The sequence below is a fragment of the Scomber japonicus genome, chromosome 9, assembly GCF_027409825.1.
Source record: "Scomber japonicus isolate fScoJap1 chromosome 9, fScoJap1.pri, whole genome shotgun sequence".
Classification (NCBI taxonomy): domain Eukaryota; kingdom Metazoa; phylum Chordata; class Actinopteri; order Scombriformes; family Scombridae; genus Scomber; species Scomber japonicus.
The window spans coordinates 29451315-29478170 of NC_070586.1; the positions used below are offsets into that span (position 1 = coordinate 29451315).

Genomic DNA, 26856 nt, shown 5'->3' on the forward strand with positions numbered 1-26856 from the left:
AGACACAGATCAGACTGAGGCATGATGTGGTGCATTAAGTGCCGTCAGACTGACCCTGGGCCTTGTCTCTGCCTACAGCAAAACTCCATCAGCCAGAGACTTGGAGCTAAAGATCCTCTCAACACTACATCGGCTGATACCATGAGGTCTCGGGACCATAATATGAAATGTATTGAAAATATGTAGTTGATACGATTAAATAAATACAAATATTCTAGTATACAACAGATGTACAAGAATAAAGCATTTGCTTAGCTCACAAATGCCACCTGTCCACTGTATTCATTTTTTTTTCTTCTCTTTTTCTTTTGAACACTACAAGAAAGTGGATGACACCCTCCCGAGTATGTCGAGAAATTATTTTACAGCTCCAAGTCTTTGCAAAAGTTTCTTCCCTTTGGAGAGCAGTCCCTTTTTCTTTTTGGAGGAGTACATGTCCAGTGGGGCCCTGATGGGACTGCCGGGCCCCACGGTGGCAGGGCCGGAGCCAGGGATGTGCGGACGCACTGTGGGAGAGGCTGCTCTTCTGGGCGGACCCGATTTTTCCAATGGAACCTAATGGGAGACCCGTAAGGGACAGTTGAGGGTGTTAAAAAGCCAGCCAGCCGTCTGTCACACCTCAGTCACTACTCCCCCTCTTTTTAAGTCCTTTCTGTCTCTCAGGGTCACCATAGCTCTGAAGTCTACCTCCCTGGATGTTGTCCTGCGCACTCAGGTATAGATATATACACACACACACACCCCTCTCCTCCCCCTCCCCCCTCTACCAGGTAGAAACAGCATTTGATATGAAGCTATGAATAAGCTACAACACAGAATTTAAGCATGATTCACTCAAACATTGACTAAACTTCCACATCAATGTAAAGATGACAACATTTCCCAACAATGACTATCAAAGGCAGGGCAGTTCTCTCTCACATAAACAGATACATTTGCATTTGGGGACAAGTGGGACATATTTATATCACATTCACTTTCCTTCCTCTTAAATATATATATATATATATAGATATAGATATTTACTGATACAACTGGGTTACAGAGAAACTACTAGTCACTATTCCTTTTCTGTAATCATGAGCTAAAAGGCTCTTTAAAATTGCACTTTTGGGAAGACAGATGGTTAAAGATTCCATTTATATGAGGCTGTATTTCTATATACAGTATGTGTGATTAGAATCAACACGCCAGAACATGTAACATATCAAAATCTTTCGAGTATTTTATCATGCTGAGTTAAAGTGAGACTAGGTTATGTAACTTCTGAGAGAAAATATAGCACAACTCCTCTTTTCACAAGTGTAAAGCTGAATTAATAAGAAAACACACTGTTGCTCCATTCAACACACCAGAGGGTTTGGGTTGCTACAGCTAGTCTTGGTGTGGTATGAGCAGTAGCTGGTGGCTAATGTTAGAAAACTTTAGGTAAATATTGCTGTATAATGGACTCTTCTCCACATGTCCAACTGTTACAATAGCTTAGCATCTAGCATGATCCTATAATTACCACTTTACAGCCACTATGTCTGAAGTTCAGCAAAAACATGACATAGTCTCACTTTAAATCAGTAACTCTTCTAGTTGGCAATTTTGTTGACCTTGCTTCACAAACTTGATACTGATTTGAAGCACAGAATGCTAACCGATTTTTGTTTTTATTTCATGATCCTCAAAATGAGGAAGAACGCATTTTCTTCTTACAATTTCACAGTATTCTTTACATACAGAGGAAAAATATTAGACAGAAACATTAACAAGGGTCCTAAATTTGGCCAGAGCAAAAAAAAAGCCAACTGACATTAGAAATACTAAACCAAATGAACATAATGTTGACACTTTTCTTTGGGTTTTTGCATAGAATTGGTAGGTTTTTTTTTTGTATTCCTCTACAGGATGCAGCATGTCATACTGCACTGAAAGTAGTCTAAATGTTAGCAGTGCTGTTTTTTTTTAATAACAGAGGGTAATTGTGCAACACTGGCCTTTTAGCTTACCATGAGTTACAGCAGGAGACTTATTTCAGAAGACGGACATTGTCATGTACAACACTCAGAGAAACAACTGAAGATACCATACTTCTTGTCTAATGCATTGGCTAGGGTTACTGTCTCCTACCAACAAACAGCACTGAGTGTTTTAGTGAAACAAACAAGATTCCTAAAACTACCTACAGGTATAGCAGCACTAAAGGAATGTCATATAAAGTATACATGTTGCATACCAGAAACTAAGGGTACCCATGTCATCTGCATTAGACGAGGGGAGCGTAATCTTGGTATCCTCAGTTGCTCACTTACGTGACGGAAACAGAGCCTTTAAGGTGTGAAATGAACACTCTTCTTCTGTTTTGCCAAGCGGGTGAGGAAAAGAAATAAAAAAAAATATATGGTGATGGCATTTCAATAGTTTGCACTATGACAATGGCAAATTAGAACACAAGGAAAGAAATATCTGAATGACACCTATTAATATTTAAACAATTGCATTATTCGTTAAACACAAAAATAACATCACATATTTACATTGTTGTTGTTGTTGGGTTTTTTTTTTAAATAATTACTTCTGAAATTATTCTCTGATGGCAACATAGGCGACGTGACCTACTTTACAAGAAAGCAATATACAAAACAAGGCGTTCAAGGAGCAGATACAAAAGTTGTACTACACTAGACTTATCTTTATATAAAATGTTCAGGGATTCATGCATCTGGACTATAGAACATGCTGAGCTACACACTACATAGTTTATCTTTCAGTACATCAAAACTATTTACTCTATTAGAAATGATTTGAGATCAAACACATAATATATTCATAAATCATCTGTTAGAATGCTAAATACGCATGTGCAAAAAAGTGTTAACTGCTGTTTTTCAAGACATGACAGACAAGTAAAAAGTCACAGGAGCTTAACCCCACCCCACCCCACCCCACCCCTCCATTTTACTCTCATTGAGAATTCTTTATAAATACAATATATCCATGTATTACACAATGCAGAACACCCCCACCCCCCTCCCCACCCAACCCTTTTCACAGCAGTAAACATGAAAAATAAAAATACCTCTGTCAAGTATTAGTCTTTAAATATTTCATATTTCTTTTTCATAGATTTTAGACATCTACTTATTTACAGCGTAAGTCAGAAATCTCATCGTACTCTGACCAGTGAGACACACACACACACACACACACGCACAGACACGAAACTAAAGGAGATAGAGGGAACTGAAAAAGAGTAAATGGATGACAGAGGGCTAGTACTGCGAAGGAGCATGTACCCTTTTGGTCTTTATCCGTGCTGGAGTGTCCTGGGGGTATCGAGATGTTGAGTCAGTGAGAAAAACCTCTACATCATCAGGCACTTCTTCTAGAAAATTGGAAGGAACAAGTCCTTTGTGTCCATTGAGCTCGCCCTGAGGAACACACAAGGACAGTGAGACTCCCCCCTGATGTATGTAGATGATGATGATGATTGATGTACATGTTGCACCCCAGATGAACAATTTCTCCTCATGCAAATTCAAGCTACAATAGAGTTAAGAAGTGGGAGGAGCTGCTGGTTCTGGAGGTGTTTTCCCCATTGTAGTTAGTTATTCATAGGCAGTGTATGAGGGTAGATGAGGGTCTGCACGCCCCTAGTTTTGGAGAAGCTAAGCAGTGTACGCTATATTTAGAGTATTTTCACCGCTTTGCCTCGCCATCAGACATCAGACAGCCCTTTCCTTTGGCACTACACTGTCGCAACTGTAGAGCTTCTGTAATCCCATGCATGACCCGTACTGCATTATGCTGCAGCAGCAACCAGCTGATCTGTGGTGTATTACAGTTTTTTGCTGGCCCCATCTACAGCGGTTCATTCCTTAGCTTCCATGCCAGTACACCTGCCTGATTCTCCAAACTGGGAGCATGCCGACCCAAATCTACAGCAGGTAATACGCAGACTATGGAAAAGAACCTCATACAACCCTACATCAAAAAATGCAGAATATCCCTTTAACCTTACCATTTTTAAAAAAAAACCCTCATAGTTTGCCGCAGTGTCATTTTGAGCAGCTTGCTATAATGCTCTGATAAACATATTGTATCCTTCCTGTCCAGCATCAAACAGCACACAGACTAAATAATCAACTTATGAACACAGAGGAGATTTCACCAACTTTTGCACAAGCTATACACCTTTCACTCTTTATCAAAGCACCATGTTAAGATATTTGCTCTTCATTTCAACTGATTATTAACCATGATTATTTCTTGTTCATCAAAGCTATGGCAGTGCTCCATCTGTAAGTCATCTACAAAATGAAAGAGGCTTTTAGGTCCAGAACCATTCTGAGAACTCTTCCCATTCCACAACTTTATGTGTAAATTTGCACAGATGTGTTCTTATGTAAAACTGTGTTTAACACAACTGTACAGATGTAATATGTAATAAAGGAATCAAAAGAACAGAGGCGATTATCAGAATTGTTGGAAATAGAAATGTTTAGTACTTACATAGTAAAAGCCATCTTCATCTATTTCGCCAAAGACAGTGATGACGTCACCGGCACAGAAAGTCAGTTCAGCCTGTCAAAGAAGAAAGAGTCTTGAGAAACATTTGGCCTGTTGTACTTTTCTTGTTGTTTACAGCTGTTTATGGGTGCAGAAGAATTTCCAAAACATCACATCTATGAGGGTTTGATGAGTTTGAAATGCTGTGCTTCCTTCTCCAAATCAATGTGATGCATCTTAAACACGAGTGTCAATTCAGTCTAAGCAGACGGACTGTTGCAACTATAAATGCATCAAATGTTGGAACTTTGAAGACAGGACTGCAACACACTGGGCACATCTCTCCTACAGGAGTCTCGAGAACACACAAACCAAACATAGCCAATGTACAGTATGTAGGAGACATGTCCACACAAAGACCAAACCGAGGAGGGGAGATGCTAGCTCAGGCAATGCATGAGGGGCTGTATTCATAACCATCAGGGACAGAGGGCCGTGGCCCGTTATCCGAAGCCCGCCTCCTCCCTCGCACTCCAACAAATGGGGGGGAGGAAACACCACACACAGAGCAGACAGTACCGTACCCTCCTCACCCTCACTCACCTCCTCATTCAGTCTGTGGCCCTCATACTGTGTCGGTGGCAGTGCCAATAGAAAGTTGAGAGTGAGTGAAACCAGGGGAGTGGGGGGGTGGGAGGGGGCAAAAAACAGCACGGGAAAGTACTTTCAATCCTCGCTTACACAGTGCTAACTGTACACTCATTTAGGCTGTGGCTCTCATACTGCCTGCGTCAGTGCCAATACAAAGTTGAGAGTAAGTGAAACTAGGGTGAAAAAAAAACATAGCACGGGAAAGTACTTTGAATCCTTGCTTATACAGTACAGTGCTAAGTGGGCTGACCAATCCTGGATTTTTTGGGCCAACGCCAATACTGATATTAAAGAGTAAAAACATCCTGATATCAATATATCAATCAATGAATTTATATATAAAAATATACACATAAACATACATTTTTTGCCATGACCCCGTAAAAACACTTAAATAATAAAAATATGTAATGGTGTAATATTTTACCATTTGACAATAAACTTTACTATATAAAATGACTCTGGAATAGTAAACTTTACTGGGAATTAAATAATTATAAATAACTATAATTAAATTCATTATAACAAAAAACACATATAACAAAAAATGTACGTATATTAAACTTGAATTAAGAAAAAGGATCAAATGTACATTAAATGCTACCTATTTAACTTATAAAACATCGGCACATATCGGACAACATATAGGCTGATACAGATATATCTGTGATAGGTCAATATCGGCCAATAATATCGGCTGACCTATATATCAGTCGGTCTCTAGTGCTAACTATAACTCCTCATTTAAGCTCACCTGTGCACACATGGCCCTGAATCACACCGAAAGGAATCAGGTGACATTCTGGGAAATTCACTTTCTTGCCAACAGTAAAATGAGATTAGAACAACTGTAATGTTTGCCTGGTATGGACCTTCTCATTGAACTCTCAAGAGAGAGAAAATGAGCACACAAAATCTGAACTAATTCTAAGCTTACAAATAGAAGGTTCTTTACTATAGTGCCTATGCACCTCGAATGTTTTGTGCTTTGACTGCTTTAATGCATTTATTCCATAATGGTGGTGACAGAGAATGGTCAAGACAAACTAGATAGCTGGAGCTTATACAGGAGGACAGTACCTCTACATCAACATTAGGGGAGCTCTCTCGGGGGTCGTAGTCATACAAGGCCACCATCCTCCTCGTTGACATCGGGTGTTGACGACCGCTCCGCCTGTTCCTCTCTTTGAAGAGGAGAAGTGATCCAAAAGAAAAAGAGAGACATAAGAAAAGAGTTGGGAATAATGTAAAAACACTAGAGGATGTGATGTCACTACACAATAGCTTTGCAAGTTTAACAATCTTTGCAAACTGTGATCGCGTGTTCATGGTCGCAGATTGCAAAATATCGGGGGAAATTAGCCACAAACAGTTTACAGATGATAAAAGGAGGACAGTGTGGAGTGGGGGGGGGGGGGGATGAAGCAGAGAGCAGAAGGAAATCTCAGTGGACACAGACCTCTTTTGGACTTTCTGGACCTGCGATTTATTGAGCGGCCATCTTTGAAACGGTCACAGTTCACTTCACAGGAAAGCATAAAAAAAAAAACATAATTAAGTGGGAAAGAGTAGAGGAAAGGAGAAATGTGTCAGTAAGAGAACAGTTTAGTAGAGAATAAAGCTGGCCAGATAGACACTGAAGTAAAAGTAGACAGGAAAACGATGTCTCACCTAACTTCTCCACAGGAGTGTTGAGTGGCAGGAAGCCCTGTTTGAGGAGCTGGCCCATCATCTCGTCATCCTCTGTTTGGATCTCAGAGACCATGTTACACGGGATCAGGCCAACTCGGTCTCGGACTTCTGCCCTGTAGAAGCCATCCGTGTCTTTATGCCCGAACACCTAAAAAGACAACAAAGAGTCAGGGGAAGGACAGAAACCATAAAAACCTCGAGTGTTTTGCAAAAGCGTTGGTCGGTATTTAACACCCATCTGTAAGTTTTTAGTAATGTCAAAACATGGAGCCACCACCTTGATGATCTGGCCCTCCTTGAAAGGCAGCTCCTCATCAGCAGCATCAGGGTTTGGAGACATGGACAGGGGGTCATAGTCAAACAGAGCCACAAACACACGGGTCATCTCCTCCAGCTCCGATTCCTCGTAGTACTCCGGGGAACGCCGTCCCCGCCCGTGCCTGCGTCCGCCATAGCCGTCTGAAACATAGAGGAGGCCTCTGCTGCTACTACCAGCCTTATACAGCCACGCTGGCTGTAGAGGCAATGAGAGCAGAAGATGTCTCTTTGTTAGAGCTGACAGGGGAGAGGGCGATGAGATGCATGTGTGAAAAAAGAGCCAGAGATCGAATGCGATAATTGTCGTTTTAATCGGTTTCACTATATTGCCGTTGTGTTGACGCACTAGAAGCAAAAATGCTTTTTACAATATAGGCTCGCTGCTCACAGGAGAGCAGGGGTTCTTCGTTCACACATCTCTGCTTGCTGGGCGTGACAGTCACTAAACATCATAGAACACGGCACAACACAGCACACACAGGAAACACATGTCAAGCAGCTTTTTGGGGTGCAAGGGAAACTGAATGACTGTGCACATCAGGAGGAAACAAGTAACACTGGACTATTGTTCATTGCTGTTTCACTGCCTTATCTCACAGAGGCTGTTTAACATGCATGCTTTCCTGGGATCTGGACATGATGAGGAGAGCATTCCTACATCAAATGCAAGTTTCATGTCATGCTTTTAGGCCACATCTGGAAACACTGTGCAACAAAAAAAGGGCAAAGGGGGCACATTCCTGAGGGAGATAACACATCAAATGCCCCAGCAGTTCTTGGCAACATAGATATCAGGGACAGTGAGGGGGAAGGGATGACCCTGATATCAGTTCCCCATGCTTCTCATGGATCACCATGTTAAATGTTTCAATGGCAGAAAGTAGTAAGTCTGAATAATGACTCAGACATATTACGGCAAGCAACTGAAATATGCTTTTTGAAAGATGTAAAATGTGCTTTAAGAGTGTAAAAACTTGTATGTTTGATTTGGATGGCAGCAGAGTTAATGAATGTGCAACTGAGTAATACCAACAATGCAAGAATGCACTAACTCATCCAATAATGTATCTTTCCTTCTCACTGTATTGTTAACGGGTCATGCAAAATTAAGAGTGAAGAAGGGCGACTGGCCCAGAAAGGTGGGAAGAGAAGGAAAAGAGGAGGTGGTGGAGAGGCTAGCAAATAGGAGGGTGGGCTAAATTGCATTGGAGTGGGAGAGTGGTCTGGATATGGAGTGGTGAATGGGAAGAGTGGGTGGGTTGGGGTTTCTTGGGATTGAAGGAATAGGAGTACATACAGGGAAGGGATTTTCATTCTCCAGCAACGGGAAAAGTGGCCAGTCTTGTCTTCCCCCGTCAGCTTATTCAGCTAAGCTAAGCTAAGCTAAACAAAAGCAGCTAACTGTCCAGCACAGAACAAAGACCACCATGACATCACTGCATGTGTTCAGAAACGATTCTTGGCCTTTTCTGGCATTGTCAAGGTGAATTTTCATCTTGGAGAGAAGCTGCACCACATACCATATTGATCCTCTGAGGACATAGATCGCCATATCCTTCGCCGAGCTACACTGCCATAGTAAACATCCTCCTTGACGGGTGAGAGGTTCCCCTCACTCCCCTCACTGTTACTGTCCATGGTGATCTCTATAGAAGACACCAATCACAACGTTACGGTCAGAGATCCCCCGCACACACACTCTGCTCTACCACATGGCCCATTCAATCATGCTGAGACAGTAGGATGATGAGGTTGCCCTGAGGTGGGAGAGGGGGAGGGGTGTACAAGGCAACAGGTTTCACTCTGGAGTCACTGGGTGTAAAACAGCAATGCTTGCACTGTTGCGGGGAGGTCAAATTGGGTGGTCATGTAAAACATGTTAACCCAGAGTAAACACAGGCATAGGGGATAACTTTCCTGCAAAACTGCATGTGAACATTTGGCGAATCCAGCTCATGGGGATGGACAGCTACGGGGTGTGCAAACACCCCACAAAAAAGGGTCTATGTGGTTGTTTAAGCTCTATGGAAGAGATGTACAGCTCGGCTCACATGGGTAAGGGATACACATGGTATAAATAGCACAAACATCAGTGGCCCTGCAGGTGGGGATGAGGCGTCTCCTCATGTGGTGACCTCACTAACCAATGGATGGGATGGGCCGTCGCTGAGGGGGGGTGCCGATGTGAACCGGCCTCCTCCCCGAGTGGTCCAGAAGATCGGCACTTCCATGTGATGGCGAGTTCCCAATGATCTTTAGAGTAAAAAACAACAAACAAGAGGTTACACCATTAAACTGCCTGCATTGTAAAGAAAAGCTTAAAATCATTTAAAAGAATCCCACATTCCTGTTAAAACAACTAAAACACCATAAGAGCAAATGATTGTCTTCCATTTGTACTTAGGGAGGCAAAATAATAGTAAAAAAAATAATCCATAAAACAAGAAAGAAACCCAACAAACCATCAAAACAAGTAAATCAAATCAATCCCCAACATAACAACATGGACAGAGGGTTAGGGAGGGTCAGATGCTTAGCTAAAGACCATTTGTTTGGTTTGTTTTGTTCTGTGCATGTCAGCTCCTTGATGAGAAAAGGAAGCAGATGACGGCACAAACGATATAAATGATGAGTAAAGAATGGAGAGAAAAAGCAGATGAGAAGAAGAGTTCAAGTGGACGGATGAGTGTGATAGAGAATGGACAAAGATGTGTTTAGCTGAGGAAGGCCATTACAGCCTCCGCCTGGGGCTTAGTGTAACAACAATCAAAACATTTAATGAATGAGAAATGATGATGAACCACAGAATGTTTTTTTTTTTTTTTTGCTGAAACAAGTGAAAGAGACAAGCAAAGAGATGATGGACTAAATGAGTCACCGCAGGCCAGAAAAGACGTGATCTTTGTATGTGAAGCAATGAGAGCAAAGAGATGCTGAAATAGAGCTCCAAGCACAAGGTGGAGCTGTATGGCTGCAACCCAACAGGGTGAGACATGAAGAACGACATACAGTATGAAGCTGGCAGCTGGCGGGGAGAAGGCAGGGGAGAAGATAGGGGCAGCATGTCCCCATGCACTGCACAGAGAAACTGCTGCAGCTGGGCTGCTGCTTTCCTTTAAATGGAACCTTTCCCCTCAAAGACATGAGAAGTCAAAACTTAGTTAAATGGCCTTTAGGTAATTAAAAGCTTTACTTTAAAAATCCACCTGACATTCGAAGTACAAGCAAAGTAATTCACACAAAGTAAAACATCAAATCAGACCAACCATGAACGTGTGATAACTTGTCATCAAACCAAAAACAAAATGCCAAATGAAATGAAGGGGGGGTAATCATAAAGAAAAACAGACAACAGTAAGAAAACTTAATGGCTGCAGCTTGCTGATGGGAAGTACAGCAGAAAGTCTGAATCACACACCAGCGGCTGGTCCCGGTTGAGCCTGGACAAAGACTGGGCCCTAGCCTCCCTGTGGGGACTGTAATAGACCCTGTCCAGCTCGTTCAGCCTGCCTTCGCTCAGGGCCCCCTCCCTGGAGTAGTTTCGTGGCCTGGCCTCCCGAACAGGCCCAAAGTGCTCCCTGTTCCTAAAGTCACCCGTGTGTACCGACTTGGTTGCAGTCACTGGCACATCGGCAAACTCCTCCTCCACGCTGCACTGTCGAGTCAGAGTTCTTTTACGGCCCATAGCCAGCGCCCGCCTTTCTACTGGGCCTTCACAGTGGATGATGCGCACAGGCCCTCGCATTGGGCTCCCGTGCGTATAGTACCCTCGATAACCCCGGCCTAGAGAGCCCTCTTCCTCGCTGCCGCAGTCTAAACCACTGTCAGGACTCTTGGTGTTCTGGCGGTTGGGTCGTCCCAAGCTGCGGTCCTCTGCGCTGTAGCAGTAGCGGCTGTCAGAGAAGCGAGGAGAGGAGCGTTGGCGTTGTAGATGGCGGGAGTTCTTGCCGGGGGTGAGGTGGTTGTGCATGTGAGGATCCTGGGGATACATCCTCCGCTGAGTGTGTGGCGTTCCGGGCCGCTGACCCATGCAGTCCACGCTGTCCGACTCCTCCTCAGCCACCTCGGGGATGCTGTGGAGACGCTTGCTTCGAAGAGACTTCTGCTTCACCACCTCCCTCTGGAGGTCCCAGCAGTCTCTTTCCTCTGCAAGGTCCTGACGCTTGTAATACGCCTTCAGTCACGACCAAGCAAAGTCCCCCATTTTCACAGTTCAGTTAGTCAGTTCAATTCAAAAGGTTCAGTTTAAATTTTTTTTGAAGGGAGGGGTTGAAAAGTTTTTCGAAGGTTTTAGAACAGGCAGGAAACAACACAGTATGTGAATAGAATAAATGGGAGGGGGGGGGAAGACAAAATAAAGACAGAATTAGTTATTTGTGGCAATGTAGTAAGACATGCAGTCTCATTCCGTGAGGAGGAAATGGCATGCTCTGAACAGGAATCTGGCTAAAATATGGAGCAATAACTGATAAACTGAGCGTGAGCACAGAGGTTAACTGTGGAAAAGGGAATTTTGCTCGTGAGAAATGTGAAATATCCAAACAAAAGTCTCGGTGACAGGCGCTGTGAGTGCCACTGGTGAGGGTTAAATCAAAACATTAACGCGGATGAAAACAATAAATTAATCTTAAGAGAAAGAAGAAGAAGAAAAAAAGCCAGAAATGAACAATGAGAAGCTTGAATGAGCAGAAGAACCAGCTACTAAGGATAATAATAAAAATAATAATAGGACACTTCTTTTGCAACAATTCCACATTTGCAACATATGTGCATCTATGTGCTCACAGGAAACAATAAATGAAGCAAATTCATCTTTAACTTCTCCATCCTGAGCAATATCTAATTCAAGCTTTTATATCATTACTACACACATTTTAAAATACTGATGTTTTTACAGAAATATAAAGGGGGAGGGGGGGGGTAGATAATGTGCAACAGTTATATACAAATATATAGTGATGACAAAAAGGAGATGCAGCATTGGTGTATTTAAAGTAAATTCAAAGTAAATACACCAATAAATAGACCTCATTAACACCACATTACAGCACAGGGAAATTTGCATTGATTTTGTATTGACTTCTGATAGCAGGTCTACTACAATACAGATCACCAATCAGCCACTAACAATAGCTCTCACTCTCATAACAGTTTGGCTTTACATCCACACATCCCCACTAACAGACCAAATGAAGACAGAATCATGTACTGACAATGTTAACATCTACATTGACAATAGAAAAATTGGACATTAGGACATGACAGACATAAACAAAAGTGAATATTTCCATTTAAGTACTCACTTAAATGAGATTCCCATGTGCACTTAATATGCCATGACCGTGTGATACAGTATATTAAATTTGAATATCAGATTCTAATATTTGATTTTTACGTGTAACATTCCTGTGAAGTATCAAAATGCAATAGAAACCAGTAAAAACATTACACTTCTAGTTTACAGCATTCCCCTCTCGCATGCTGTACAGGTATGTATACATACAGTAGACATTCTCATGAGCTCAGCCCTGAATTGATAAAGCGATGCTGGAGGGGCAGGGTAGAGGAGAAGGTTAGGGAGAGGAGGCTGATTCAGCTAATATGAGGCAGCTCAGCCGGGCAAAGCCACAATGGACCTGGTGGTAGAGCCTGTGAGAGAGAGCAGGAACCTCCGCAAATGGCACGACCTTCCCTCCCTTCATCTCCCCTCCCCCGTCTTCCCCCAGCCTTCCTCTGTCCTCCCCCAGGCCGCTACAAGCTGAAGGTGTGCAATATATACCTTTAGGGTGTTGTGAGAGTTGATGCTGCGCCTGCGCCCCTCCTCCAGTTGCATCTCCGAGTAGAGATCTTCCTCGTCCTCTTCCATGATGTCGGACAAGTCTGAACCCCGGCTGCTCTCCGTGTGATACTCCTCACTGTGGCTGTAGTGGTGGTGATGGTGCTGAGAGAAGACAAGAGGAGGTTAACGGAACCAGAGTGTTTGAGTTCAAAGTTTTCTTTTTTTTTTATCTTTTCATCTTGGGAACATCTTTGACACTGTTATGCCTGATTTTCCCCATAGCTTTCAGTATGGATAAATAAGAAAAGCTAATAAATGATTTCCAAAAACCCACAAAGCGACACTGTTAAAAAATAAAACTCCCATACGGCTACACTAAGCGCACTAAAATGATGAAGTTGTGCTGCTATGATTTTGCCTGTGTTACCGCTGACTCCATAGAAACAAGTGATGCACACGCTGCCTGGCTGAGCACAGCTTGTTGTGTTTTGTGTAAAGTACCTGTCTGCCCAGCTCTGAGCCCCTGAGGAATTCATCCACCGAGGCTCCTCTCCTTCTGGCATGAGGGGAGTCGTAGCCGTCCTCCTCCTCATCAGAGTTGAGTGGATGCAGGGTGCTACCCCGCTCACTGAAGATGTTCCTGTTCTCAACCTGGCAAGAGAAATGCATTTATGTTAGAATCATAAAGTGCCTGAATAAGTTTGTATAATATGTCTACAAATCTTATTTTTAATTATTTACAGAATGTTTAAATTTTCACTTTTTGCTGATACAGTTTACCAATAGTTTTCTAGAAGTAAGTTTATCTAGAAAGCTAATTCTAAATGTTGTAAATGATGGGTTGATGATGAGTTTTTATATATAAGTGAAATAATCTTACTATCCTAACAGACAGTTTGACTGTAAAATCATGTTTAGATGAGTATTGTTTTTGAAATCCTCACGCACCCGGTTGCCTTCGGCGAACACTCTCTGGGCAGCTTCCCTGGCCATGGCCTTGGCGATGGTGTTGGTGATGGGGACTCCCTGAGGCTGCGGCAGGATCCTCTGAGGAGAGGGTGATCGCCGTGGCTGGAAGTGCGGCGGCTCTAAGTTGGGTCCGCGCATGGGAGGCAGCGGAGAGGGGGAGCGCTCCCAGGGCTTGCCTGGCCGCAGGCCCACCTCGTGCTCTTTGGTTTCTGGCTCTCTGGCACTTACGAGCGGTTTGGACTTGGACATGGGGTGGCATTGGAAATGAGGCTGGGGAGGAGGAGGAGGAGGAGGGTGGCAAACAGGCTGCGAGTGCGGTTGTGCGTGGGGCAGCGTGTGGGGCTGTGCTCGAGGCATAGGCTGCACCTGGGGCTGGGGGTGATTCGGAGGGTATGTAGATGGATAAGGAGGATGAGTTTGTGAGTGTGCTGGGTGGGGCATAGGGTGGGGAGGTGCTGTGGTTCGGTGGGAGAGGCGTGGAGAGCCCAGGAGATTGTGCGGGATGACGGCCACAGGCGAGTCCTGGGACTCTCCTTGTGTTGATAACGTCCTTACAATGACTTCCCTGGCCTCCAGACACTGAATCCTGTTTAACTCCACCGTCACATAGTCTGCTGTGGGGTACAAGACCTCTGCTATCTGTATTCACAAAGGAACCAGACAGTCCTTACCAAAGGGCAATTCAGAATGTCAACATGCATAAACACTGTCATCATCTACATGCAGCTCTCATACCTTTACCTATAAAATATTTTCAAAAAATCCTTAAAATCTATCATGACAGATTCATAGTCTTGGAGCTCTGAGACATAAAATGTTTAAACTTGGCTCCCACTTCAGGCCTGTTTGAGAACAGTCAAATATTAATTTATAACAAACGTAATAACTCTCTGTGGTAATGGGACGCAGTGACGTCGCACAGTGGAGCCTTTTAAAACTATAAGTGAATCTATGTTTAATTCCTGTCCCTGGGGGTTAAATATCAACATTATATCATTTCTCCAGGAGATGGCAATAGAGCACTACACACAGAAGTCACTGCTGAGGATGGCAAAGACAACTTTTTCCTTTTTTTTTAAAGACCTGTATTGCAAAACTCACAGAAAATGACTTGTTCTGACATTTCAGTACCTTTTGTCCCTTTGTGCAAACGGCATAGCCAATCACACTGGCCCCGTTGGAGGTCCCTGCAGGCGTCAGAGGCGGTGGCTTCCATCTGACCTGCAGGACCCCAGGCGTCTGACCACACTGGACCTGCACCTCCTGGGGAGGGAGAGGGGGCCCTGGGGAGCATAACACATATACTGAATAAGAAGAGGAAGAAAGACAGCTCAACAAAGGCTGAACCATTTCTGCCTATTTGATCAAAAAATAATGTGCTGACCTCAGTACAAAGCACATTCCATAACCTTTTCACTGTGGTATGAAATGAGGATATTCTCATGTGGTGGAAACTGTATTACAGTATATGTCTTGAAATATACAGGTTTACCTCGGGGTATCACTACAAAATTGTATCACAAAACACAATGTATACTAAAAGGAATAAATTCAATTTTACCTAGAAGAAAATGAACATACATTTAGAATATTTCAAGTACTGCAAAAAGACAGCTGGCATGAGCTATGATACAATGAGACGGTGACAGCTATTTGAATATTCACTCTGTTTGAATATTGCAATTAGCAGGATGATTTTGTTATATCTATGCTCATCTCTGTGCAGGTTCATGGTGTGTATCCCGAGGTTCATTCATACAGGGCGCAGGCATTAACGCTGGTTGAAAAAGGGATGTTTGCAGACATTCAGCCATCAGTGTGTGCACGGCAATATCCTGTTGCCAGATTCTCACCGATAATATTCTATAGAGCATTACATTTTTTTTTTTTTAAAACACAGTTTGCTTTTCCCACAATCTGTCAGTGCTGCCTGCATACTAAACAACATACCCATCTGTGCAGTGCTGCTGCTCCCCTGCAGTCACACAGGGAGAGAGGCTGAGCAGATGCAGTCAGCAGTATCTCCAAGCTGCAACGTACAGCTGTGTGTGTGTGTGTGTGTGTGTGTGTGTCTGAGAATTTGCATCAAATACGATCTTAATCATATTTCTACGCCGGCTGTCAGCAGACAACACACAGAGTCTTGGAACAGCAGCAGTGGCTGTTTGGAGATTTCATATCCTCCTGTCATATTTAAACTACACCCGTCATAAGAAAACAAGCTCCTCTGAGGACTGAAATGAGTGTTTAAATGAATATTTCAGTGCAGCTACTTTCATTAAAGCTGGACACAAACGACAGACACAGATTTTCAGGACAGGAAGGAAACTGGAGGCTGCTCCTTAGTGACTAATATAAAAATGTTGTATCGCGAGGAACTAATGAAGCCACTTGTTTGAAGAATGGCATGCAGAGTGTGAAAGCCTATTAAAGTGCCTCCAGACACTGTCCTCCTTATTGACAACAGCCGTCCACCACCGACACTGAGACTATTTCAGACGCCTCTAATTAACATGTTCAATAGATGGATCATTTAATGAACTCTCAGCATGTGAGCTCGTCAGCTGCCAGCAGAAAATGTCAATTCAAACTTCAGTCTCGCTCCCTCTCTGTCCTCCCCTTCTCTCTCTTTCATCTTCTTTGCTCTTACTTACATTATTATATCATTTTTCTGCAGTGTGGTATTTGTCTGTAATTTTAGAATTGCTGCCCTCAACTATACATCTCTCAGCTGTATTTTAACTGCGCCGTATCTATCCATTGTCTACAATAAGAATCACTCTCATTATATTCTCACTTAAAAAGAGTTCCAATAGCAAGAGAGTCAGGCTGCGAGACCCAAGTTAGTGTTGGCAGCAGCGAAGCATCAACAAGCCTCATGGGAGAGAAAAATCCAACAGATCATAGCTCATTTTTTACACTAATTTGGCTTTGAAAGCCTGTCGTTTCCAGTGTTATGTAGCTGTGCTCTGCGAAAGGCTTGTTGGATGTGTTTCCCACTGCACTTTTCTTTTTTTCTTTTTTTTTGTTTCTACCATGCATGTCTCTTATCGCAGTCATACACACAAATCCTTCGGGCAGTCTAAAAGTGGCTGGGGAAAAAAATGAAAATGGCTGAGATGTTTGTCAGGTTTGTAAATGTAATGGGCTCGCAGGGTGTTGCTGGGTAAATAAATAACATTGCTGTGTGGGATGTAAATTATCAGATGGCTTTCATTGTGGATTATCAGATGACTTTGAGACAGAACAGAGTATTAGACTACAAGAGTGGCAATCAGATTGGGGGGGTTAGAGAACAACATTGCCTCTTAATAATAAATACAACTTTCATATAAAATACAACCAGACACTACAAAAAGACTTACAAAAAAGTCACTGAATTGCTGTCAAGGACATAATTTCCTCTGGGAAGCAAGGGACCTGTCCTCTTCACACTGAAACTCACTAAAATCTCTCTAAACAGTGTCGTCTGACTGTCTAGCTCTCAAAATCTAGATGAGGGAAGTTCTTGGTACATTCATCAGAGTCATTTTCAGTTATTACGGTGGGTGCACAGCAATTACCTTTTACCATTTACAATTATACAATTATGCCTACACCAGCAGAAAGTGCTCTGAGGGTTATTTTCGCCCTACTTATTACCTCTCAGGCAACATACAGCCTGTACTATGTTATTGGTGGAGGTCGATGGAGCAGCATGCAGCCTAAGAGTAAGACTACAGACACTATTACGGGCCGAAAAACACGTCATCTTGCATGGTTCATGTTGCATGTTTTTTCGGGAAAAAAGTTGTAATTTAATCTCTGTTTTCATTTATAGCTGATATTTTCCAAAAAGAAAAAAAAAGTTGGTAGAAATGAACCTCAATCATTAAAGACAAGGCAACAATACACAGTGATCTTTGTAGTAAAGATGGAAATACAACATTGTTTCACATAAAGTTATTATTAGGGTTAGTGCATTAATAATACAGCAATTTACATAGCATTTTTCCCTCTAATACCATTATTAGTGAAAGCGCAAAACCAATTCAATTATAATCAGTTTTTTCCTAGATTGATATAAATCTATATAAATGGGGAAATAGTATTAAACTTGTTTAGGTTCAAGAGCACGTGACTTTATTGTGTCCCTTCCAACCTACACCCTTGATTACTGTGTTAAACTGAAGAGATAAAAGTCAAAATGTGACTAACGTTTTGGAGGCTGACCTGCAGGCTGAGTGCAGAACTCCACAGAGATTTCCCTTTTCTCCCTCTGATCCATTGGAAGCTGCCAAGGCACCTGATGCGGCTGCGCCACAACCTTCACCTTGTAAACCGTCATGGGCTTCAGGTTTAAGAACTTGTACTTGTACCCCCCAGCCTTGACCATGTCGTACTCCGCACCGTTGAGGAAGATGGTGTGACTGTAGTTGCTGTTGCTGGGCATCCAAGAGAGCTCAGCAGAGGCCTGCGTAATGCTGTCCACACGCAGGTAGTAAGGTGCCACCACCACGTCCTTTCCCACGAGCAGAGTGCACCGGAGCTCGTCTGACGGGCCCCGGTCTGTGATGCTCTGCACCGAGATCCGGTAGGTGTTTGTGGCTAGATTGAGCTTCTCAATAAGAGACTTTGTCCTGCCCCCGTAGGGGACACTCATGCGCACCTCCTTATCCACCAAGACATTGTAGCCACTGATGGAGCCCCAGCCCGGTGGGACCACAGGAGGATCCCAGCCAATAATCACACTCTTGGCCAGTTGTTTAATCAGGTTGATGCGGCGGGGATAAGGCACAATGTCTTCACCGATCTCGTCAATGCTGACATCCAAAGTTCCTGTCCCGTTGCTGGAGGAGCCCAGGAGATCCATGCCCAAGCTGCTGGTGCTTAGACAGTCTAGTTTACTGTCAGACAGCAGGCTGCTTATGCCTGTCCCAATTCCTGTGCTGACCCCCAGTCTCTGAGTCCCCAGGCTACTGTGGTTGAGGTAGCCAGGTTCTTTAGCCACTGTGTCCCTGTGTTGGACGGAGGGTGTCTCCTCATCTTGGACAAAATCCACAAAATTAGAGGGGACAAGCCCCCGCTGTCCATCCAGCAGCTCTCCTGAGAAATAAAAGGGAGAAGAGATGGTTGGCAATGTGGTGATATTAAAAGATGAGGAGGGGAAATAATAAGGGATGCCAGACCTTCATAAAAGCCATCCTCATCCATTGTCCCGTAAACGTAAAGGTATTTCCCTGCCACAAGGGGGAGCTCTGCCTCAGGATGCTCATTGGGCCCATCATAAGGATTGTAACTACAACAAAGAAAACCAACATTTGGTTGTAAGTTATATATTTTACAAATATTTAAAAAACATTCTAACGTGTAATCTTTTATGTAAAAACTGCAGTTCCCTCATATGTATATCAATACAAATATTTGCAGAGTGCTGCTTTGAAATATGAGGTTTGTATCGATGGCTTTTTATATCTTTACTTAAGTTTTTTACAAATATGAGAGCTGAGGGCCATGCGGGTTGAAAGCTCCGGCCCCGTTTGACACATTTGTGCTCTGAAGATTCCAATTATTTTTTGTGCTGACATGTAATTTTGTTTAGATATAACACTGAATCATCTTTAAAACCACAACCTAACACTCACAGAGCAAATAATCTCAAGACCTGTCCATGACTTTTCTACACTGAGCAGGCAGCTCATCTTAAAGAGGTAGTTCATTATTTTTTAGCCAGCTCTGTTGTTGGTCATTGCCCTCTGCTGGGACATTCAGCTGTTTCACTTTGATTTTAGGGGGTTCCTGTAATGTTAGCACAAGGCTCCTGGTGGCATTTAGGCCACATGACGTATTTCTAAAGTGAATACACAATCTATCTTCCTAAAATAATTTTAATTAGGCTCAGAAAAAAAGAAAACAAGCTTAATGTTAATGCTGTAAATAGAAGGTGAATAATATATTATGAGTTTATTATGTAAGATACATACCTGTACCGAGCAATGCACAGACGAACCTTTCCTGTGAACCTCGGTTTAGATCTGGTGGTTGAGCGGAGCTCTTTGTCCATCTAGAGAAGGAAAATAACGCACAAATATTTTCAACATCAACATGCTCCTTCGTCATCTTTTCATATTAAGAGGGTTATATAAGGTTAAGTATGCCTTCTAAGTTATTTTGCATCTTGTGAAGAAAGAGGCTACTGAACTCAACGTTGAACTGAATGTTTTGTATAGAAATGTCAAACTGTTCAGAGACAAATTGAAAAAGTGCTGAGGTCACTACTTAAAAAAAAAGAGGAAAAAAAGAACAATTCATATGGTATTTCTTTCATTTCAATTTTCATCTCCTGTGGACTAAAAACATTTTGCATCAGTGGTCAGTCCCAAATATTCAGCCTGAATGGGTAAAACCAGGAGACGTCATGCATCTCTGCTGGGTGGATTTTCTCTTGTTCAACCCAAACACATTACTCAGATTAAAATGAAGCAGCATTTTTTTTTTCAAAATTGTTACAAAGGATTTTATTTGGGTAAACAGGTCAACATAAAGCATTATAACATGATTCAGATTCAACTTTATTACAACCCATTTTGCTCTATATACTAGTGTTACTGTACGCAAAGTGGAGCAAATGGAGAAATGAGCCATATGAGATGCAAATGGTCACTATCTGATACCTCAGAGAGGAAAGCCCGTGCTGGGCTGCTGGCTCGAGTGCGAGTGAGGAATGTTGGCTTGACAGAGAGGAGCTCGGGCTTGTCTGAGCTGATCTGGAGCGGTCGAATGAACTCGGATATCAAAGATCTGCTGGTTGGAGCCTCATTGCCTGTAGAACAAACAAAGTTTCTTGTCAAATCCTCAAATGACAATCTAACAGTACTAATAGATCAATATTAATAATTTGGAGCCCATCCACTAAAGCACCAAATATTTCAAATTCAAAAAGAGATAAAAAAAAAACATTCAAGTATTGAGCAATCGACACTGCTTCAAACATTTAAAAAACACTTGAAACTTTCAGATATTGCACAACTGGTTCATGCTGTAGAGTATTTTAATCATTTAAAAGGTTCCTCTTATTTTAGTCTGCAACTATTTGTAATCCTATGAAATAAATCAAAACCTCATAATGTAGCGGGAGCTGAACGATACATACCACCGTAATTAATGAAGCATTTGTGTATTCTTAAAAACAAACAGAGAACAAGTTTAGCCAGCTAGAGGCTATTTCTCACCATGATTGATTATTTCATTAACAGTTAGTGTTTACTACAAATTAAGTCAGAAGCCTTTACCTCCAGACTTCTAATTTCTGCTGTGTTCAGCTACACAGCTCTGTGCTTATGTCAGGTTACGGTACATAAAGTAAAATGACTTGACTTGAGTCTGAAATGAAATCCACTTGAAAATGTGACTGTGTTGAAAGATACTGTGAAACATCATAGGAAAAATTCATGTACCTTTTCCTATGGGGGCAGCCAGTCCATTGAGGAGCTGGGATAGGGATTTGTTGGGCGACCCGGGAGATTCACATAAAGTTATGGGTTCAGTGCTGAGGATATCAAACTTCCCAGCCTGGAGCCGGAACTTCTCCAGCTCTTTTGACAGGAGGTTGAACTGCTCACTCTGAGTCCGACATTTCTCCTCCAGCTCGCGCACTTTGGCCTGATGACGGTGAGGGAGAAGAGTAGCGGCGAGAGGAGTGAGAGAGAGAGAGAGAGATAGACATACAGACAGACAGGGAGAGACAGGATGAGGGAAACATAGGAAAACAACAGAAGAGAAAATAAGAAAACCACGGGACGCAGGACTGGATTCTCTGCACACAAAAATACACACATATGTACAGTAGGTACGATGCTATACGTCGACTGTCCACACACAAATAGAACATGGAATGAGATTTACTGTAGGATGTGGGTCAGTCATCACAGAGAAAAACATCCTGAAATGACTTTTTTACGCAGCTACTACTGACAGTAAAAGGATAGAAAAAACACATGCACGTCTATTAGCAAATATTAATAATTCTGAAAATGAAGAAGCTCCAACGTAGTATGCAAACCCAAACCACATTGTGTTTTCAGAGCAGGAAACTTCATTGCCAGTCTACAGTAACACTGTAAAACATACTTGTTTGGGCAGGTGCAATGGAAATTCCAAGTGCTAGACCATGATTTCTTCACTTGAATAATAGTTTGTTGACATCAACTCCTCAATCTGAACCAGAGATACTCTGAAGGTCGCTGCAGCTGCCGTGGAATTTTTGTTTTAACACTGCCCAACACATAGTAATGCAATGCCGCTACTACAACAGTACTTTCTACGCTGCTCTGTTAAAACACTTCCATGCACATGTTGCTTCACATAAACATGCTGTTAGGAGAGGAGCGACGGAGGAATTCCTGCATTTGTCGACCAGAGTTAGTGTATTAACACAGAGAGGAATTAGTTGTAATAGTGTCATACATCTCTGTTCTGTATGGCAAGTAAAACACATGCTGGATAACATGTAGTACATGCAAGAAAAAAAAGGATCACATTTATCATTGTTTGGATATGTGATCCTTTGATAATAAATTACAGTGTTATATTGTCAGAAATCTACTGTAAATTGTATGTAATCAATATACAAAGATCATATCTAATATCTATGTCATCTAGAGGAAAGGCTTCAAAAGATTTAAAACATAAAAGCTTTAAAAACCTTTTTTGCATTTTCTTCTACAAATAAAATACAATTGTTGCCTTTATTTATTCATCTGGTGCTTGATTTGTTTGCATGTAAAAACAATATGCTTTTAACAACTTTAAAAAGTTACATTTGCACACCACACTGTGATGATGGGCTTTGAATACGTGGAATTGAGGTCGGTTAGTGGGGCCTCAGGCAGCCATCATTAAGTTGCATCAATGCAAATTCTTGAAACTCAATTTTACGAGTGGAATCTTTTTCATCAATTGTTTAGCAAGTATAGCTGACTTTTTCTTCATGATCAAGAGAGGGGGACCTCCACTTTAAGCTGTCAATCATGTCCCAGCCTGTCAAAAAAGGCCTCCCACACGTGAGTTAGCTTCAATGGATAATGGAAACAGAGCTGAGTGGAGAGTAAAAACCCAAGGAAAGATCGCTCGGAAACTGCTCTAAATAGCTCTGAAAACCCAAAAGCAAATGCTTCACATCAGATCAGCTCTTAATAGATGTACGCTTCATGTTACCTTTGGAGTATCATATGTATATTTATTATCTTCATCCTCAATAGACTACTTAGATCTGGATGAATAATTCGGTTTGCGATGTGGCGTTACAGTATCTTACCTCCAGTACATCGGGGCACTGTATACCCTACTGACTATACTGGGAAAGGTGTAAAAAAAAAATCAAGTAAAGAAATAAAAACATTTCTGAAATACCTGCATGCTGTCCAAGTGGTTCTGTATAAGCATAAACACACACCCATACAGTGAAAAGAGATGTAGGAAAGAAATAAAGCACAATTACACATGTGATCACTCATACACATCTTGAAAGAAAAGCACTCTTTAAACTACCCTCAGCTTTGACACTCATACCAATCACTTTATTACAATGCTAATAGGAAAATGAAATAACAGATAATGAGCATGTGTGATTCAGGCTATTTACACCACTCTGTAAATGTGTAGTTGATAAGTCAATTAAGCAGTATTTTCAGAGGAAATTTATACATTCAAGCCAAGGATTTCTATGTTGATGCATGAGAACTTAAAAAATAGAGAACAGCAGGAAATGGTTTTAGGTATACATAGGTCTGCCCTGAGGGCTGACTAGTTCCTTTTCCTCAGGCAGCAGCCACATAAACACACTCACCCCATCCCATCCCGCCCCAACACCACCCCCACTCCACCCCCAGAGCCCAGACGCTCACCTCTAACAGATGGACAGCGCCTTCATGTTCCTTTTTAGCCTCAACCTGAGCCTGGGAAACACAGGGTGCAGCGCTTCAGTTCAGTTTCATTTATGCCGCAGTTTAGTTGCATTTTAATACACCAAAGAAAGGGTGAAAATGGTTGAAAAGAAAGCCTCTGTTTCTGTTCATACTCCCCAATGCTTTGAAATCTTACTAGCAAATTCTTTCTTTTTCTTGTATTTAACATTACCAGCGTCTTGATTTTTGGAAAGGTTTATTCTTACTTTACCACATACAGCACAAGGCACGACGTTGCAGCCTTTCTTATACCATTTTCACCTTTTACTGCACATTTGATGTGTTTTTCAACCTAATTAATTGTCAAAACAATGTGTTATGCAACATGAAACAATTGTGGGCATGCAAGACAGTTCATACAGCATAATCAAGAGGGCATTTGTAAGTTAGTTTAGTACACTTACCTTAGAAAGAGCATTAGCCTCTAAACTGGGGGTCTGTCTAAACCAAGACCCCACACACACGTTTTGATTTTTATTCTTATATCAGGCACACAAATGTGTCATTTCATTCCCATCTTGATTTTCTCCCATCTCCATTTGTAAATACAACATTTAGCTGAAACAGTTAAGCCGGCAACACTTAATTACCAACAGCACTCTACAAGCACAAAACAGTATTCTCCAGCAAATACAATGTCAAACGGCATCCCTCTACGAAATATGTGGAGCAGTATAATAGGTGCGAGGGAGAAGAATGGGAGAGACAAGTTGCTTGGCCTTGGAGTATATACAGCTTTTTTTTCTCTCAGATTTCTCAAACAGCTTGAGTCTGAGACCTGATTTACTGTTATGTAAACTGTCCTGACATTGCAATCCCACGTACCTTGTACTGTGACTGAAACCAGTGCTGACATATATTTGTGGCTGCAGTGCATCGCAGTGCAGGTCTCTTTATATAGCGGTAACTTAAACAGTGTTTCCTGTATCATGTCAGAATGGTTGTTAAAGCCATGTTTAAGAATACTGGCCTAGACTCAGATTCTCTGCAAACAAACATTATTTTAAATAAGAATTATGTTCCAACAATAATAAATAAATAAATCCAGTGCATTGAAGGGGAATAAGGGTTGAGCGTTATAGAACAACTCAACTGTATAGAAATGTAGCATAACACACACAATTTTTCTTTTGGGAACTAGGAACATCTGTTGAGAAAAACAAGTGTTCCACATGAATATGAAGAGCATCTGTGGACTTTACAATTTCATAAATCTACTTTGCAGGCAATTAATTTAGGAGAATGCAGAGAGCCAGCCAGTGTCTGAAGGAAGATAAGGCAGTAATGAGCTTCTGCTAATGAGAGAAAAAGCTGAGAACTCTGCCTGTGAAAGGCTGACTGTGAAGTTAGAGCAACACTGCAGCAACAGCAACACAGGGATGCACACGCACTGTTTCTGGAGAAGGCATTGGTGACAATTCTTATCACGTTCACACTATCAGCAATCTCAGACATTGCTGGGCTTGCTTTGACATTACAGTCAGCTCCGGCGCACAGAAGAGGAAGCCCAACCATCAAATGCCCTCAGCCAGCATTTTTGTTTGAGCGAGCCTCTAAAAAGTGTCATATCTACTCTAGGATTTGAATGTTTGATTTGCTCGCTCGTAACAAACAAGAGGAGTGCTCCTGGAATGTTGAGCACTCAGGGTTTGGAGAATGATAGACAGCTGAAGGATGGGGTTAAGTAGACAGCTCTAATAGTGCCAGTGATGAAAATGTTGAGAGAGGGGAGTGCCACAGCCTATGGAGAGTGCTACTCTGAGTTGAAGTTCACCTTTGTTGGACTTATATGTATGGCACCAGTGCCCGACAAAAAGCTCTTTGACCCGTGACACGGGCACAAACTGGGCAAACAAGAAAGCCTGACCCTCTGGTGCTGTTAGTGTTATGTAACCTGAGTTCCCTTACCTTCTGAAGAAGGTCAATCTCCTGCTGCTTTGCATTGAGTACAGCCAAGGCCTGCTCATGCTCCAACTCTAGCTGCTGCCTCCGCTCCGCAGCCTCGCGCATATGCTGTCCGCAGGGGGTGCAGGGGTGGAGAGCCGGGGAGGGAGGATGGTGGAGGGGGAGGCATAAAGAGGGCTGCTGTTAGTGGAACTAAAACCCAACGGCACGGAGCCAACACAAAATGCATCTCCAGTCTTCTACTCCACACTCAAGAGACAACACAGGTGTTACTTGTGCACACACACGTCACACACACAGAGGCTGGTTAACAGTGTACTGACCTTTAAACCCTTCAAAACAAGAAGAAACATAAACTATGCCACAGCAAATGCCACGTGACAACAGTTTATGTCAAATGATCCGCAGCTCAGATCAGATCAAATTTTTTTGCACAAAAGGTGCTTATGGATGAGGACTAGAGATGCTTAGCTGTGTGAACAAAAAACTACATCAATCCACAGTCAGGTTTGCTGCCCCCTTTAGGTAACATAATACCTGTTAGAAGTCTTGTTACTGGGACTGTTTGAAAAGCTGTCCTCAGCAATGTTGTCTTTGCATGATCAATACAGGGTTTTAAGTTACATGAAAAGGGTGAGCAAACTCCGTAGCGTGCTCACTTTTCTGTGGTCATCCATAACAACAAAAGAAGCCATACAATACAAGGGGACTGAATGCTTGGCTCTTCATAACACAATATGTCTGTGTCATCCAGTCACATCACTGCTCCCACTATACGTGAATATTTGCGACACTGTTAGGTGAAAGAAGCAAATGACATTTTCATGCCAATAGAAATTAAGGTCTAGGATAGGTAATGTCATCGAACTTGTAGGTGACATTATCATCACGAGGGGGGTGACCCAGTCTCTCTAACGTCTCTTCCTCCCCCTCCCGTCGTCATCAAGCCAAACTCTTTGTCCTGCCTCATGCAAAATTCACATTCCACAGTGCTGTGGTCTTATAGCCAGGTGACCATTCGTATGTCTGGTAAGCAGCCCACGGATATAGGGAAAGATAAGCACAGCCACTGAGGTGGACAGAAAGCATTCAGAATGGGAT

General features: G+C 42.4%; 1 protein-coding gene across 1 annotated transcript; it reads right to left on the reverse strand.

Moving 5' to 3' along the window:
* Window positions 1–357: 357 nt before the first annotated feature.
* Window positions 358–25860, reverse strand: rimbp2b (RIMS binding protein 2b). Its single transcript, XM_053325000.1, has 20 exons — window positions 25759–25860; window positions 23791–23841; window positions 21343–21547; window positions 20560–20708; window positions 19870–19949; window positions 19075–19184; window positions 18119–18991; window positions 15038–15189; window positions 14332–14545; window positions 13886–14151; window positions 13439–13588; window positions 12938–13099; window positions 9303–9411; window positions 8699–8804; window positions 7118–7322; window positions 6810–6988; window positions 6229–6328; window positions 4501–4572; window positions 3285–3419; window positions 358–555 (listed from the first exon to the last, which is right to left on the reverse strand). Exons 1-20 carry the CDS (start codon window positions 25858–25860, stop codon window positions 358–360), a joined length of 3618 nt encoding a protein of 1205 aa, XP_053180975.1.
* Window positions 25861–26856: the final 996 nt, after the last annotated feature.